At 32.2% G+C, this 19,263-nt stretch overlaps 1 protein-coding gene across 1 annotated transcript in view; it reads left to right on the top strand.

The window, feature by feature from the left end:
• Positions 1–17,326, top strand: part of LOC126889302 (uncharacterized) — a 59,477-nt gene extending 42,151 nt beyond the window's left edge. Inside the window, exon 2 of the mRNA XM_050657449.1 lies at positions 15,872–17,326. Within this exon, the coding sequence (XP_050513406.1) occupies positions 16,262–17,251 (990 nt within the window). The 5' untranslated portion in view covers positions 15,872–16,261 and the 3' untranslated portion in view covers positions 17,252–17,326. The remainder of the gene's footprint in view (positions 1–15,871) is intronic.
• Positions 17,327–19,263: the final 1,937 nt, after the last annotated feature.

The raw sequence follows: 19,263 nt of genomic DNA on the forward strand, positions 1-19,263 counted from the left end.
TCTGTGTAGCGAATGAAGTGAATGTTACAGGTTCTATGTCTGAAGACTCTGCTCTGTAGGGAATATTATTTAAAAAACTCTAACCTGAAGTAAAAACCACTTCTATGTAATTGGTATATTTATTAAAATTTATAAATCCCAATAGATTGAATAAAATGTGTCCAATTCAGAACGTTTTCGGACATATCAGTCCATCATCAGTGAATCTACAATAAAATAAGTAATCCCACTATTAAAATTGAAAGACGGTGGAAATTTTGAAAAAAAATTTTAAAAATGTGGTTATGTTTACTTACTTGAATACTTGCTAAATAGCCCCAGAACCAAACAATGGTTGCATTTATAATTCGATCTACATTAGGTTAAAGCAATATTGAACAGGCTAAACGCCGATGTTAAAAGATATAACCTCCGGGAACATGTTGAAACCCTACCAGGAACTACCTTTCACCATATACATATATGCATATCAAAGTCATCTGGCTTTTTTATGTCACTTGATAGTTGTTTCATTACCGCGTATGCTTCCTCAGATTTCGTATCTACTGCTTTTCCTCTGTTGGCCTGAGTTATACTTGTACTTGCATTAGTTTTAGCTACAGTTTCTGTATCTATTTTCACTATTACGGCTATTGCAGTCCATTCGTCGTGTTCTCTATTTCTCTTTATAATGGTACCGAAGTTATTTGCAATTATGATCCAGTTTACATTTGTAACACTTTCGTTATACCCCAGTGGCGGCTCGTATAACTTTAGGAAGGTAGTGCCAGAATCCGGGCAGCTGCCTAAATTTTTTGTGGCGGTTTTACGATATGGTCAAAAAGGATATAAAATATAAATAAAAAAAAATATCGATTCTTATCTACCTGTTCATTATGTTTAATTAGAGTATCACGATAAGCTGAATTTAATTGGGTTTTTATATTTAACTTACCAAGCATTGAAAAGCTAAACACGTTATTCATGTGCACTTTAGATTTTTCATGGGATTTCAATTTCTCCCATATATGTACAAGATCATCGGTGCCTTTGTTTGCCCAAGTCTCGTCACCTCCAAACAAAACGCATACAAAATAGAAGAGTTTATTAGTTTGTTCGCAACCACACAACCAGCTATTTTTATCATAAATAATTTTATTAAACTTACGACAGCGAAGTTTTTGTCCATTTCCACTTTGTTTTTCAATTTTTAAATCGGGTAAAGGCCGACCGAGTTCTTTAATTTGTAGTTTTTTTTCTAACGAAAAGCCACCAAAAGAGTTTTTTAATATACTAATTTGATTCATTGTCAATAAATAAATTAAACGTAGAAAATAATCAAAATATTATTTTTATACCTACGACACCCACGATCACAACGCACTAACTAATAATTACAAATTAAAAAATATAGTAGGGTATAAACACAAATATACAATACAGTAGTAGACAATAAACACAATAGCGTCAAGCGAACGCGTAAAGAAACTAGAAATATGTAGATCTAAAACATTGTATTAGGGATGGGAAAAACCTACCGGTTTAAACCTAAAACCGGTTTTTTTACTTCGCAATAACCGGTTTTACCGGTTGTTTTTTTCTCCCGGTTATAACCGGTTTTTCTTTTTAAAGTAAAAACCGGTTATTAGGTTTTTACGTTGATTAGGATTAGGTTAGATATTATTTTGGATCCCAATCATAAATATTATTTTTAAGTAATTATTCCAAACAAAACCATAATTCAAATTTTATTATATTTTATAAAATACAGCAGCAAACTGAAAGTGCAATCTCACATCAGCCAGAAAAATTATTAAGTTTTATTATAATATTTCCTTGAAAAGGTATTTGTAATCATAATATTTACATAAGAAGTGATCTGGTTGAATTAGACGCAAACATCATCTATTTTTCACACTTAACTCTTGACATTGAAAGTGGGTGAATGACTTTTTCTGATTATCAAAAATAATGCTCTGACTATGAATATCGAATTACTGATTACGAATATGAATCTCCAAGAATTTCGCTACGTTTTCAAAACGATACACTCATACAGGAAGTATTAAATGAGTTAAAATGTACCTATTCTACAAATATACAAACGTGTTAAAAGTAATATGTTCTTTCGACTTTCGATAGTATGTACTAATTTTGATCATATTGATATCGAGTCTAATGGAGTATCGCAAACTAAAGTGTATTGTAAATGTAACTTTGTAACCTATTGGATTAAAAAAACCGAAAACCGGTTTTTCCAAAAACCGGTTTTTTTGGTCGGTTATAACCGCCAGGTTAAACCGTAAGAAAAAAAAACCGGTATAACCGAAAACCGGTGTTTTGTCAAAAACCGCCATCCCTACATTGTATCTTAAGATCCACTAACTTCCTTTTCGAGATTTCGAGCCTGGCACGGAGACCCCAATTTAAACGTATGTTAAAAGTGCAATACCGCTCTCTCTCTCTGTCACTTACACAGGATGCTCATACAATCTTTCTCTTTTCTCACGAGCCACTATGCCGTTCGGCACTGGGATTTTTATGATTTTCATCCTTTATCCGGTCAGCTGTGGGTGGCCAGAGTCGGTAGATTTGCATTGCGCTACACAGTTGCCAGATTTGATATAATTTATAAAAATAAAGAGAAATATTCACAAAAAAAATAAACAAACATTAAAATGTTTTTAAGATAAAAAATATGTTTCTGCACAGTTAGCAAGGTAGTGCCATGGCTCTATGGCACTACCTCACGGGCCGCCACTGTTATACCCTATATATCATAATCGTTGGGACCGGGTTATTGCGTGGAATTGGATTTGTGAGTTATTTTCGTTCTCACACTGATCGAGTCGATAAATTATTATTTCCTCTCATGATGTGTGTTTTTGTTGATCGTACCGTTCTTAGGATTTTTAGCGGTGAATTGGATCATCCGATATTGTTTTTTATACGTTATCTTTTGCCATCAGGGAATTTTAATGGTTTTTTCAGACTGAAGTCTGGAGAATGTTGATAAAATCGTCAAGTGCCCGAGTTCTCAAGATTTGGCCGTTATAATTGAGTCAGCGATTTCGATGAGAAACAGAGATCTGTTTATGGAAAAAAAGCGTTTTCTTTATTGGCTAGGAAGAAAAGTCATAGCATCTGTGGGATGTTCTGATTATCATTTTCTCGCTATCTTGTTGGCAAAGATTAAATTTATTGAGTGTTTTGATTCTGTAATTGGTTATGGAGTTCTTGATGGGAGTGAAGACTTCTGGTTTTGAGAGGGCGTTGATTTTTAGAGATTGAAGTTTGAAGAGATCGAGTTAAGCAGTTCTGTTAGAGGAGTTCTGTTGTAGAGGTCATGGAGTAGAGTTCAGGAGAGAGCTGTCTTGCCGGGCCTCGGGCCGCCAATATGCGGTTACCGGCAAAGTTAGTAGTGAAGTTCCAGTTAAGTTTTTTCCTGCAATTATATTGCAGAAGTAATTGTGTTTAGTTAGTGTTTACCCCATCATGACTTAAACAATCTACAGACCACAGCGTTTTCGCCGTTTTAAGCGAACGCGATATCTTTGTACCACTGTTGGTACCATCGTTTTTTACAAGCAAGTAGAAGTTAAGAAGTTTTCTTTTTGTGAAGAAATTTATTTTTTATTTGACTATGTTTTTCTGTTTTATTTTGATTTATCTTTCTTTGCTTTATTTCTATTTTTTGTATAATTTTTGGTTCCCTTTAGGTAACCAGTGGCGCCCAATATTTTATTTTATTTTTTTTTACATTTTTATTTTGATTTTTCTATTTTTTTTATGCTAATAATATCCCTTATAATATCCCTTAAGAATCCCCTTCCTTAGATCTCTGAGACTTGAGCGACCGTGGCCATGTTTTCATTGTGTAACATCATCCCCTTATATGACATATCAACATCTTGTCAAAATTCTATTCCCTTTTCATGTTTCATCTTGTTAAAATCAATAAATGTTACTCATCCCGTAGCAATCCCATAATACTCGTTGCTCATGAAATAGCTCAATTAAATGAGTAGTCAGTTCTTTCGACAGTTCCATAGCGTAAATAACTCTACGTGAACAGAGCAAAGAAAAATCTAGCAAAATCAGTCAAGAACGAACAAGGCGATAATATGACTCCGATGGTTCGCTGACTTTCGCGGTGCGGTTTTACAACAATGTTTTATAACTTTCTTTGATGTTTACCGACATCTGTTGGATAAAATAAAACATGCTATATAACTAGAAAAATGTTATGCAACACTGCGTTTTAAAACTATTTTATTTAAAATTCTGTAACAAGTTACAAAGCTTTGTTATTTAACATGTTTTGTTACATAGTCTGGACCCGGCTTTATTTTTTCTGGGTTCCAAAATTCTCTAGCTTTTCGTCATTTTCGTCATCATTTTCGTCAGAAAAATAAATATTATAATTTATGATATATTTTAAAAGTCCAAAATGTTAATGTTCTTTCAAAAATACAAAAATGCAATAAAAATGCATATGTATTTATTCAATTTTATATTTTTTATTGGTTAGCGATCTCATATTAATTTCAGCTAATAGTTTCGCAAATAGTTTTACCTTCATTCATACATATATTATACTCGTCCTCAGAGTGTATAAATTATTAAGGGTATGACGTGATTTACCACTAAAGTGCCCTTTACTTTCTCTCAAACCACATCTATGACGGAGAAGGAAATTTAACAACCCAGAAATCGTATTAGGACGTTGTCTGGGACGTGGCAGGCAGCCTGTTGAATTGAACATTATTCTCCCGTTCGTTCAACGTTCTCCAGCCAGTAACGTGTTGCACGATAATTCTTTTGATGCGGGGGTGCGGTTTTGAATAGTCGGGATGGGAAAGATTTTAAGGATAATGTCTGCCAAAGCTGTAAACATTTCTATAGGAGGTTATACTATGTATAAGACAATCTGGTAGTGACTCATAAAGTTATTTATGCGATTGTCTGTAGAAAATTTATTGGAAAATTAGAAAAGGTTGCGAGATTGATTTTATATATACTGATCGGCAAAAAAAATTCACCACCAAGGGGACAAATAATATTTTTTGAAATATTTCTTTATGGACCTTATAATATTCTTATTATTGAATAACATTATAAACCAAAATCCCGGGAGGTAGTGTCAAATTTGACCGGAGCATTTTAGCATGGCTGTTTTCTTTCTATTTAGTTAGATGTTCCAAAGCTTATTAACAAATGATGTGTCAGCTGGCCCAAAACCGGGGATTTTATACAAGAAAAGGTAAAATATGAAACCTGATAGAAAAACGCTAAAACTTTTATGTCAAATATTCATCTCCGTGACGTACATGTATAATAGCCTAGAATACCTATACTAAATTCACAATTAAGATGCAGTAGAAATAAACAATCCAAGTCAGTTCAATGTTACGAGGAGCACTCCCAAATTATGATTTTCAATGTATATAAAGTGTATAAATCTCAAATCATGATTTACAAAGTTTATATATTGTAAATCATGATTCGAGAATGCTCCTCGTAACATTGAAGTGTCTTGGTTCGTTTATTTCTACTGCATCTTGATTGTGAATTTTGTATAGCTACTGGCTTTCACCCAAGCAACACGGGTTCAACTCCTGCCGTTGGAATTCTTTTTAAAATTGACACTTTGATTTGAAAAACAAGTATTTTTTGATAATACCACGTTTTTATTATTTATACGACACAATATAAAAAAGTCTGTATGTCTTTTGTATAATCCTAAACTATGCATTTGATCATATTATTATGATTGATCTTAAAACTAGATCTGATCTAAAAACCCAGTAACTATAGAGGGATAAATTTACTGAGCACTATACTGAAACTCACAACAAAAATACTTTGGAGAAAATAATGGCGTGCATAAATGTATCGGATGAACAACAAGGATTTAGAAGTGGAAGATCATGTAACGATGCAGTTTTTGTGAAAAGACAAATAGCGGAGGAATCATTAGAATATAACAAACTAGCCTTTTTCTGTTTCATAGACCTAGAGGAAGCGTTTGATAGAATCCAATTAAAAGATGTGATACACCTACTATATGAGAAAAATTTACCACTGGATATCATAAAACTGATAGAAAACATATATGTAAGAAATAAAATAGAAATGAAAGTCAATGGAATAATAACAGAACCCATAGAAACAAACACAAGAATCAGGCAAGGAGATTCTCTAAGCCCTCTACTCTTTAACATAATCTTGGATGCAATAATAAAACAAGTGAAGAAAAAAGAGGGTACAAAATGGGCAATAGAGAGGTAAAAATACTCTGTTACGCTGATGACACCGTGTTAGTAGCAGAGTGCGAAGACGACCTACAAAGATTATTGCACGAGTTCAATATTAACGCAAAAGTAATGAATATGAAAATATCAGCCCAAAAAACAAAACGCTTAGTAATTGCCAAAGAACCAATAGGATGCAAATTGGGGTTAGATAATCAAATTATATACAACATTATATACAACAAGTAATGACTTTAAAATATCTGGGAATTAATCTATCAGCTGACAACAATATCGAAGAAGAGGTAAAATACCAAATAATTAAAGCCAGTAGAACGGCCGGATGCCTAAACGACACAATTTGGAAAAACAAACACCTAAGATTGGAAACAAAGGCCCGAATATATAAGTCAGTTATTAGGCCAGTTATGACTTCTTCTTCTTCTTCTTCTTCCTCTTTATAAGCAATTCTGCTTGTTCATTGGCGGATTGATACCTCTATGGAAGGTTGTCGCTCTATCTTTTGCGCGGTCGGCCGATACTTCTTCTGCCGATTGGTGATTTATCTCGTGCTATTTTGACCACACGTGTCTCCCCCATTCTGGTTATATGGTTGTTCCATTCTTTTTTTCTATTTAGTGTCCATTCGTTTATACACTGTACGTTACATTGTCTTCTAATATCTTCGTTCCTCTTTCGATCTCTCAGTGTATTTCCTGTAATTCTTCTCAGTACTCTCATCTCTGCCGTTTCCAGTAGTCTTTGTGTTGTGGCTGTATCGGGTCTTGTTTCTGATGCATATGTCATTATTGGTCTTACACTGGCTTTATAAATTCTTGACTTCATCTCAGTGTTAATATGTCGGTTTCGCCATATAGTGTTATTAAGGCATCCTGCCAATCTATTTGCTTTTTGTACTTGATTTCTCACTTCTTTGTCTAGGTCTCCGTAACTTGACAATGTAATTCCAAGGTATTTTACTTCCATTACTTGTTCAATACTGATACCATCAATTTCTATTTTGCATCTGATTGGTTCTTTACTGATTACTAAAGTTTTAGTTTTTTGAGATGAAATTGTCATATTGAATTCTTTTGCTCTTATGTTAAATCTGTGGACTAATCTTTGCAGACTATCTTCATCTTGGGCTATCAATATTGCGTCGTCTGCGTAGCAGAGTATTTTTACTTCTTTGTTTCCCATTCTATATCCTCTTCTTTTGTTGACGTTTTTGATGATTTCATCCATGATTAAATTGAAAAGCAGAGGACTCAATGAGTCTCCCTGTCTTATTCCGCTGCCTATATCTACAGGTTCTGTAAGTTGTCCATCTATTCTGACTTACATCTCATCAGTTATGACTTACACGGCCGAAACAAGACCAGATACAAGCAAAACACGAAGACATCTGGAAACCAACGAGATGAAGATCTTAAGAAGGATTGCTGGAAAAGGACTACAGGATAGGGTAAGAACTGAGGAAATCAGACGCATATGTGGGGTAGACAATGTAAATACCTGGGTAAAGAACAGAAAAGAAGAGTGGAATGAGCACATAAGCAGGATGTCTAAATCAAGGATAGTAAGAATAGCCAGGGACAAGTCACCGTTAGGCAGGAGAAGTATAGGACGCCCAAGGAAAAGGTGGAATGACAACTTAGGGACAGAATAAAAGGCACCGTTGAAGAAAAACAGGCAGTACTTCCTATATAAAAGAAGAAGAAGAAGAAGAAGAAGAAGATCTTAAAACGCTAATTTGTTGTACATGAACCCCTGAAGATTCCTGAGTTGGTACGATCAATCTAAGTGAAAAGGGGGGGTCCTACCAACTCAAGAATTTTTAGGGGTAAATATAAAACAAATTTGCTTATTAAGGTTAATCATAATAATATGATCAGATGCATAGTTTACGATTCTAAAAAGACATACAGACTTTTTTATATAGTGTCCTATAAATAATAAAAACGTGGTATTATCAGAAAATAATTATTTTTCAAATCAAAATATCAATTTTAAAAACAAATAAAAATTGCAACGGCAGGAATTGGACCCGAGTCGCTTGGGTGAAGGCCAGTAGCTAGGTATTCTAGGCTATTAGACACGTAAGGCACGGAAATAAATAATTGATATATAAGTTGTAGCGTTTTTCCATCAAGTTTCATATTTTACTTTTTCTTGTCTAAAATCCCCGGTTTTGGGCCATCTGACGCATAATTTGTTAATAAGCTTTGGAACAGCCTTCATGACGGCTAACGTCTGAATACGGACACGGCTCCTAAAGAAATAGGAAATTTTCCCTTTTAATTTCTTTGGTACTATTTTATTACTCATCCTATTTAATATGTTTTTGATACTTATATTTGAACTTTGATCAATTTTTGTTTTATTCTGCTGACTTTTAATAATAAATTCTCTTAATGAATATTTAGAAACCGTTTACAAACTAAATTAAAATTCAATTGTGTAACTTATCAGCAAATCGAATGGTTTTATCTAACGCTTTCCTGTTATTCTTTTATCCCACCCTATTCTACTATATCAAACAATGCAACAATTCAATATTCGCATTCAAAACCACAATTTCATTGAAAGTAACCTACTTCTCAGACAATCAAAATTTATTTCCGCTCTCGTATTATTCTGAATTAACTAATTTCTTGTGCTGTTCCTTACTCTTGACTGGTTCTATTCTATTTTGAGGCTCTTTTTTCCAGGAATGTAATTTAATTAATTACAATACTGAGTTAGGTGTCAATCACGTTGACGACTTAATAAAGCTGGGTCAGAAAATCATTGTGTTCTTATGATTACAAATTATATGTATATTCGTGTTGAGAGAACATTTAAGTAAAGTTATTGACACAATGTTGACTTAATATATTTTATTACACAGGATGGGCCAAAAACAGTCCATCTCGATATTTGGCAGTAGTAATTTGATTTTAAAGAAATGCGAAAACAGCGGATTTTTATTTTTAAATAAAAATTTTTGATATATATTTCATTACTATTTTTTTAAATAGGAATAGGGTTCGTGTGGTAGCTGGTCTGAAAGGGTGTTCAATTCTCTATTCAGTAATATAAGCATTATTAACATGTATCATTATTTATACAGGGTGGCAATTTTTTTTAAATTAAATTAATTGACGCAAAAAGAAGAATATATGTAATTTATTTAACTCAATATACATTTTACTGCTCTCAGAAATCAGAGAAAAAAATGTTTATTTCACAAATAAACATTTATTTTCGCTTAAATTAAACGTTCAAACTACCAAGAGGTTCAAACTGCCAAGAGGTAGGTGTGGGAGGATGTTTGTGACTTATATTACGCAAAAAGAAATGTTTATTTATAAAATAACTATTTTTTTATTTTCTGACAACAGCACAATGTGTTTTGAGTTAAATAAATTAAATACATTCTTCTTTTTGCGTCAATTAATTTAATGCAAAAATTATTTTTTTGGTCACCCTGTATAAATAATGATATTAATATTTATATAACTGAATATATAATTGAACACCCTTACAAATGAGCTACCACACGGCCCTGTTCCCCTTTAAAAAAAATCATCGATTACTTCATCGCGCTCAGATGGATGACGTCAATAGTATGAAATATATGCCAAAAAGTTGTAATATAAAAATAAAAATCGACCTATTTCGGCAGTTCCTTAAAATCTAATAACTACTGCCAAATATCGAGATGGACTGTTTTCTTTTTCCCACCCTGTAAATTTATCATAATATAGACGAAGTAGTTTTCAATCCTAATAGTAAATTATTAATATTGGAAATATTAAAAATATTACTAAAAGATTTTTAAATTGAAAACTTATTGGTACACTTTCCTGGTAACACCTCCAAGACTTCTACAATTTGCAAGTCAAATGAATGCTGCAGTGAAGACGAGAGGGAAGGAATTCTACACTATGCAATTCACATCCCCCGTCTGCAGCTGGTAAAGTTCCAACGGAAAAATGCACCTAGTTACTCTACGGAGTAATACGACTATAAAATAAAAATAAAAATAAAAATAAAAATAAAAATGTATACCATTTTTATTCAGTTGCAATGCGAAGGCAAAACAATCTTACTTTTCAATTAGAATACGGAGTGCAGTCCAGTCCCTTGAACCGCGATTTTCGGCTCTTATTGGAGCCTTCATCGGAAGGAACGTAGGCACTGTTCTCCATATTTTAACTGATTCGTATCGAGAGGTTTTCCCACCCATTGCAACTGAAGTGATGATAGTAGGTGGCTAGCGCCATCTGGCATTGAAAGACGAAGTAGTTTTCAATCCTAATAGTAAATTATTAATAGTGAAAATATTAAAAATATTACTAAAAGATTTTTAAATTGAAAACTTATTGGTACACTTTCCTGGTAACACCTCCAAGACTTCTACAAGAATAAAAATGGTATACATTTTTATTTTTATTTTATCATAATATATTTACTCGAAATTGATTTTATTAAAATCTAAAGCAATTTTTATACACAAAACAAGTAAAATCCTTTATAAAAGGTATATTTATTAAAAGTCCTACCAAGTTCCATTTCATTTGCGCAGTTCTTCCAATTGCATCTTCCACCTTCGTCCTGCTTCGCACGTTCTCATTTCGTATAAGTTCCCTCATAGCTATTATATTTCTAATATAACTCGTTCTACGCCCTCCGTGTCGTTCTCAATCTATTGGCTGATACCTCTGTAAGTGTCATCGTCTCCATTTCATAGGTCATAACTGGTAGAATACAACTGTTGAATACACTTTTCTTTAGGTTTATTGGTATCTTTTTGTTTTTCAACACAACACAGAGTCTTCCTACTGCTGCGCAAGTCATTCGGATTCTTCTAGTTATTTCTGCCGTTTGGTTCTATTTGCCTAGTTTGATCGTGTGACCTAGATAAATACTCGTAAATATACTCTCCGATTATAGTATAGTATAGTTGATCCAAAAGATGGCATAACCCAGACATCCAAAGTGAAAGTTATCCTTCAACACCAAATTGTTCTATATGGTCCACACAATCTCCAAAAAAAGTCACACCATTTTGAGCGTCGGGTTTGGGGGGGAGAGGGGGGAGAAATCGGTAAATTCGTAGTTTTTTAAGTTTTTCGCCAATATTTCTAAAACTATGCGGTTTAGCATGAACAATCTTCTATACAAAATTGTTCTACATTAAATTTTAAATAAAAAAGATCCTATTCATAATCTTTCTAAAATGAATGGTTCCAAAGTTACGGAGGTAGTATAGTATAACTGGTCCAAAAAAAGGCCTAACCCAAAGATCCAAAGTAAAAGTTTTCCTCCAACACCAAAATGTTCTATATGGTCCACATATCGTTCAGTAAAAAGTTAGACCATTTTGAGCGTCCGGTTTGGGAGGGAGATGGGAGAGAAGCCGGTAAATTAGTAGTTTTTTTAAGTTTTTCGTTAATATTTCTAAAACTATACTTTAGCGTAAACAATGTTATATACATAAATGTTCTACATGCAATTTAAAACAAAAAATGTTCTATACATAATTGTTATAAAATCAACGGTTCCAGAGTTACGGAGGGTGAAAAGTCGAGGTTTTCGAAACTTTTTATATTTTTTGGGCAATATTTATGATATAACTATACCAAAAACCCAGACATTCAAAGTGAAAGTTATCCTCCAACACCAAATAGTTCTATATGGTCCACATAATGTTCAGAAAAAAGTCACACCATTTTTAGCGTCGGGTTTGGGGGGGAGAGGGGGGAGAAATCGGTAAATATAAAAAGTACCGAAAACCTCCACTTTTCACCCTCCGTAACTCTGGAACCGCTGATTTTATAACAATTATGTATCGAACCTTTTTTGTTTTAAATTTTATGTAGAATATTTTTCTATAATACATTCCTTACGCTAAAGTACAGTTTTAGAAATATTGACGAAAAACGTAAAAGAACTACTAATTTACCGACTTCTCCCCCATCTCCCCACCAAACCGAACGCTCAAAATGGTGTAACTTTTTACTGAACAATATGTGGACCATATAGAACAATTTGGTGTTGAAGGAAAACTTTTACTTTGGATGTCTGGGTTAGGCCTTTTTTTGGACCAATTATATTATACTACCTCCGTAACTTTGGAACCGTACATTTTAGAAGGGTTATGCATAGGGCCTTTTTTATTTCAAATTTAATGTAGAACAATTTTGTGTAGAGGGTTGTTCATGCTAAACCGCTTAGTTTTAGAAATATTGACGAAAAACCTAAAAAAGTACGAATTTGCAGATTTCTCCCCCTCTCCCCCCAAACCCGACGCTCAAAATGGTGTGACTTTTTTCTGAACATTATGTGGACCATATAGAACAATTTGGTGTTGGAGGATAACTTTCACTTTGGATGTTTGGGTTTGGGTCTAACTATACCATACTATTATAAGTTTTTAAATATTTTTTTACAGGGAAGTAATTATTTAGCTCAATATGTAAACCCATCACCAGAATGTTAATATGTTTTATACAGGGTGTAACAAAAATACAGGTCATAAATTTAATCGCATATTCTGGGACCAAAAATATTTCGATTGAACCTAACTTACCTTAGTACAAATGTGCACGGAAAAAAAGTTACAGCCCTTTGAAGTTACAAAATGAAAATCGCTTTTTTCCAATATATCGAAAACTATTAGAGATTTTTTATTGAAAATGGACATGTGGTATTCTTATGCCAGTAGTATTTTAAGAAAAAATGATAATGAAATTTGGACACCCCATAAAATTTTTATGGGGGTTTAATTCTTTTCAACCCCCCCAAACTTTTGTGTACGTTCCAATTTAATTATTATTGTAGCGCCATTAGCTAAACACAAGTTTTTAAAAACTTTTTTGTCTCTTAGTACTTTTTCCAAAAGTCAGTTTTTATCGAGATATTTAAATATTTGTCAAATCCACCACATATTTGTATATGGTAAAGTACGATTATGGAGACTTGGTAACAATATGAAAATTTATTTATGATTTACATTTTTAAGTATATTTTGAACCATATTAAAAAAGAAGCCACATCTCGATAAAATATGCTTTATCAAAAAAATACAAAGAGGAATAATAGTTTTAAAAACACTGTGTTCAACTAAATGTACCGCAGTAATAGTTTAATTGGAACGTACACAAACATTTGGGGGTTTAAAGGAACAAAACCCTCATAAAATTTTTATGTAAACATATTAAAAAAGAAGCCGCAACTCGATAAAAACTGCCTTATCGAAAAAATACTAAGAGGCAAAAAAGTATTAAAAATATTGAATTTAACTAATGGCACCACAATAATAATTTATTTGGAACGGACACAAAAGTTTGGGGAGGTTTAAGGGAACAAAACCCCCATAAAATTTTTATGGGGTGCACAAATTTCACTATAATTTTTCGTTAACATGTTCTTTCCATAAGAATGCCACATGTCCATTTTCAACAAAAAATCTCTAATGGTTCTCGATATATTCAAAAAAATCGATTTTCATTTTGTAACTTCAAAGGGCTGTAACTTCTTTTATGTGCATATTTGTACTAAGGTAAGTTAGGTTCATTCGAACTATTTGTGGTCCCAGAATATGTGGTTTAATTTATGACCTGTATTTTTGTTACACCCTGTATAGTACGGGATCCGAATAGGAGAAGGAAATGTACCCATCTGTTTGCCGGATGAAACATTTTTTTATTAAATTTGATACATAGACAAACACGAGCAGAATGGGTTGCCTATCAAAATCGTGTCACAGCTATCCTTAAGGGGGGGCGTAGGGGTTGAAATTAACATTTTAATCACATTTTTGTGAATTTTTTTGAATGTGTTAGAGAATAGTTTTATTTTTAAATTAAATAAATATGTTAAGTATAATTCAAAGAATATTCAAAATAAAATTCAAGAAAAATATTGAAAAATAATCCAGCGGTGGCAAATTTTTAAAGACCTCAAAAAAACAATGAATTTTGCGGTGGACATCAGAATTTCTCATTGGATCATGGTAAATAAAAAATTCAAATAGATTTTATTAGCTTATGAGTTTCTCGAGGTAACGATGTCAAGTTTCTCTTAGTTTTAATTATCTTTTACTTTTTAGTATCACTCAGGAGTCACAACAACTAAATTTTTTACAGAAAAAAGGGTGAAAATCAACATATTTATTAGTGTTAAACAAAATATAAGCGTAAAACAAAAATTATCTCGACAGTGTTACCTTAAAGAATGTCTAAAGAAAATATGTACAGGCGAGTTGGTCAAGTAGTTTTTGAGTTACAATGTCTACAGGTTTTGAGAAAAACGCTTTTAAAGTATTGTCAACTTTTATTTTCAATTTTTTTCTGTCTGTCTCGTAAAGTGATGCACACCGGAATATATTTTTGAATCGCGGGGTAATTTACAAAAGAAAATGAGAACAGCTGTTGACCGCTTCTCACTACGCTCAAGCGCGCTGGCGCAAAGATGCTGCAAAGCGAGTCGAAGGTAGAGAGATAGTGTTGATTATCCCTATCTTCGACTCGATTTGCAGCAGGTTCGCGTCAGCACGCTTGAACGTAATGAACAACGGTCAATAGCTGTTCTCATTTTCTTTGGTAATTTACTCCGCGATTCAAAAAGATATTCCCGTGTGCGGGACGATTTTACGATTTGACAGACAACAAAGAAATTAAAAATTAAAGTTGACAACACTTTAAACGCTTTTTCCTCAAAACTGCTTTTTTCATAGGCTATATACATTATAACTCAAAAACTACTTGACCGACCCACCTGGAATTTTGTTTATGTATATTTTCTTTAGACATTCCTTGAGGTAACGCTATCGATGTATTATTTGTTTTATGCTTATTTTTTATTTAACAATAATAAATAGAGAGCGGAATATATGCAAAGTGCATATAGATGCATATATTGCATATTTTCAGACAACAAACACAACATTGCATATTTAAGCTAAACACTTTTATTTTGCATATTTTAAAAATAAATTATATAAAAGTTTAAAATTTTCCTCTCTTAGTTGGAATTTTATAACTTCGATATGAACGAGCTCGTTCTTTATCTATTGCTCATTATTATCTATCTGGACTTTCCCATTACTACCTGAATTTAACAATTATGGGTGTTCCCAGAAAAATATTATTTTATTAGCGTAGCAAATCGTAGGTACCTACCTGCTTTTAAGGGTCTAATATTTATTTTGTCAGTTTCCGGCCAACATTTGTTTAAAGTAAACGTTGTATCGTATTTAGTGTTTTTGAAGTGATTGGTATATATTAAATTTAAATATGTCTACCATTCAAAAAAGTGTTTGGATAAAGTGTTTTCCCGAGTTAAAGCTAAGTGGAGACAAAGTATTTTGCAAGGCCTGTTCCAAAATCGTAAATTACATTCATTTTCACATTTCATTTTTTAAATGAGGAACTGACAAACAAAAGCGTCATGTCCCACAAAAGAAATTTTTCTGGAAAGAGTGTTTTTATTCGACAAATTCGCTTTTACTTCTATAAAGACGGACATAGAGAGAAGCATCAAAATACAAAAATCCATCAAATTGTAGACAATTCCGCTTTTGTTCTTCAGCTTCTCGTATGAAAATTGATTCTTTTTGGTGCTTGAACATTTTTGTTCTTTTACAGATTTTCTGTGAGAAGAAGTTTCAAGTCGACCAACATTTAAAAACTGCTACTCATAAGTTGAAGCTAAAAAAGATTGAATTAGGACCCGTTCAGCAGTCCATTCATACATCTCTTCAAAATGTTCAAGATCAAGATGAATAAAAAAAAAAGAAAAACGTTTGTTTAATCAAGACCTGTGTAAAGCTTTGTTGGCAGCAAACATTCCGTTAAAAAAATTACAAAATATACATTTTAGGCAATTTTTGCAAAAATATTGTAACTTCAATATTCCTAACGAGGCAACGCTAAGAAAGGGCAATGTGAATGCATTGTATGATGGAGTAATTGAGGAAATTCAAGTTTCTTTAAGCGATAATTGTCGATGAAAGTATAGATGCATGTGGTCGATATATGGTGCATCTTATAATCGGCGCCTTAAAAGAGGATGAACCAGGGAAACCTTATTTAATAGCTGCAGAACAACTGGAGAAAACCAATAATGTGACTGTAAGCCGTTTCATTCAGCAAACACTCTCTGCTTTCTTTTTGCCAACAGAAATAAAAAGTGAACATTTTTTAATATTTTTATCAGATGCCGCTCCGTATATGGTAAAGGTAGAACAAAATTTGAAAATATTTTACCCAAATATGGTACACGTCACTTGTCTTCTACCTGGCATAAACAGAATAGCAGAAGTTCTTAGAGGTGAATTTGATTTAGTCAATAAATTAATTTCAAACGTTAAAAAAGTATTTTTGAAAGCACCTTTACGTGTGCAAATGTATAAAGAAAAATTACCAGGTGTAAACTTGCCTCCAGAGCCCGTAATTACAAGATGGGGAACATGGATTAAAGCAGCAATTTTCTACGCAAATCATTTTGATGCCATAAAAGACGTTGTTTTAGATATTCAAAATGACTCGCAGTGTGTAACTGAAAGTCAAGAACTTTTAAGTAACGTACAAATTGCTAAAGAACTTATGTTCATAAAAGTTAATTTTAGTTTTTTACCAGATCTAATAAAGTCATTAGAACAAAGGAATTTACAATTAAGTGATTCGGGTAATCTTGTTAACACTTTTTCTGCTCATTGTCAAAAAATTCCCGGAAATACAGGGATTACAATTAGAAATAAATTAAAAAATGTTTTAGAAAAAAATGAGGGCTTCGATTGTTTGAGGAAAGTTGTTAGTATTTTTGAAGGCAACTTTTCTGAAGATCTTACGACTTGGCAAATTAGTTTACTGCCTAAATTAAAATATTGTCTTATAACATCAGTAGATGTAGAACGAACTTTTTCTGTGTCCACACACGTTTTTAGTGATAGAAGGCAAAAGTTGCTAGTTGAAAATTTTGAAAAATATTTGATTATAAATTCATACTATAATTTAGATTCTTAATTTAATTATAATATCAGTTTTTGTGTGTCATTTCATTTGTTTTTATGTGAAAAATAAATATGTATTAAACATAAATGTAGGTTGAATTTTTCAAACATAAATGTTTATATTTAATATATTGTTTTATTTTTGAGTATTTTTAATATGCATTTGCATATTTAGACAAACTTAGAAAAAATACCTGCATATTTGTAGTAAAAGTAATGCATATATTTATAGGGTGAGGCAGATAACTGGCCTATTAGAAATATCTCGAGAACTAAAGGTAACAGAATCATGAAAATTAGAATAAAGGGGTTTTGAAGGATGATCTATTAAATGAAAATATTTTCATCTCTTTGCAACTTCCGGTTATACCGGAAGTTGCTTATAACTTCGTTTTTTAAACGGGACACCCTGTATATTTTTACATTTTGGATTCTCTTCGATGTCTTCTTTCTTAAAATATGAGGTTTGGTAATATTATACAGGGTACTTTACAAGATAATTACGTTTTTTTATTAATTTCGTAGCAACATTCACACCCTGTAGAATTGTAGTAGTTTTACATCTAAAACTCTACTTACGTTCAAATGATTTTAAATATACTCTACTATTGTTAAGAATCATTAGTATAGCTAAATTTTTAATTTTAGTATACAGGGTTGGTCGAAACTCGGAGTGAGTATTTTCTGAGTTTTCTTAAATAGAACACCCTGTATTTTTGTATTGTAGTGAAATGATATTTTATAGTACTTTTTTATTTCTTATGCATTCCCTATACCTAACTGCTTTAATTTGTGAGTTATTGGTGATTCAAACTAAACATTAATTGCAAGAAGAAATACGTAAAATTTTATTAGGTTGGCCGTAAAAATACTCAATCCCAAATAATTTTTCAGAAATAAATACATATTAATCCAGACTGGTCCTTAAAATTACCAATAATGGTTTAGCTATCAAAATACCTACGTAGTTAAGATTGTTGGTGCGATTAACAATTAAGCACAAATTAAAGCAGTTAGGTATAGGGAATGATTAAGAAATAAAAAAGTACCATAAAATATCATTTCATTACAATACTAAAATACAGGGTGTTCCATTTAAGAAAACTCAGTAAATACTCATTCCGAGTTTCGACCAACCCTGTATACTAAAATTAAAAATTTAGCTATACTAATGATTCTTAACAATAGTAGAGTATATTAAAAATCATTTGAACGTAAGTAGAGTTTTAGATGTCAAACTACTACAATTCTACAGGGTGTTAATTTTGCTACGAAATTAATATAAAAACGTAATTATCTTTTAAAATACCCTGTATAATATTACAACACCTGATATTTTAAGAAAGAAGACATCAAAGAGAACCCAAAAATGTAAAAATATATAGGGTGTCCCATTAAAAAAAACGAAGTTATAAGCAACTTCCGGTATAACCGGAAGTTGCAAGGAGATAAAAATATTTTCATTTAATAGATCATCCTTCAAAACCCCTTTATTCAAATTTTCATGATTCTGTTGCCTTTAGTTCTCGAGATATTTCTAATAGGCCCTTTATTTGCATCACCCTGTATATGCGCATATTTTGGTAATGTTGTGTTGCATATATTCCGCTCTCTAATAATAAATATGTTGGTTTTTGCCGTTTTTTGTGCAAAAAATTTCGTTGTTTTGATTTCTGAGTGATACCAAAAAGTCAAAAATAGTTATAACTAAAAAAACTCGACAGAGTTATCTTAATAAACATCGAAGCTAATAAAATCTTTTTGAATTTTTTGTTTACCATGATTCACTGATAAGTTCGGATGTCTACCGCAAAATCCATTTTTTTTTCGAGGTGTCTTTAAAAATTTGCCACCGTTGGCTTATTTTTCAATATTTTTCCTTGAACTTTTTTTTGAGTTTTCTTTGAATTATACTGAATACGCTTATTTAATTAAAAAAAAAAATAATTTTATCATACTTTCAAAAAAATCACAAAATTTGCTTGAAATGTTGATTTCAACCCCTACGCCCTCCCTTAAGGATAG

The sequence above is a fragment of the Diabrotica virgifera genome, chromosome 1, assembly GCF_917563875.1.
Source record: "Diabrotica virgifera virgifera chromosome 1, PGI_DIABVI_V3a".
Classification (NCBI taxonomy): domain Eukaryota; kingdom Metazoa; phylum Arthropoda; class Insecta; order Coleoptera; family Chrysomelidae; genus Diabrotica; species Diabrotica virgifera.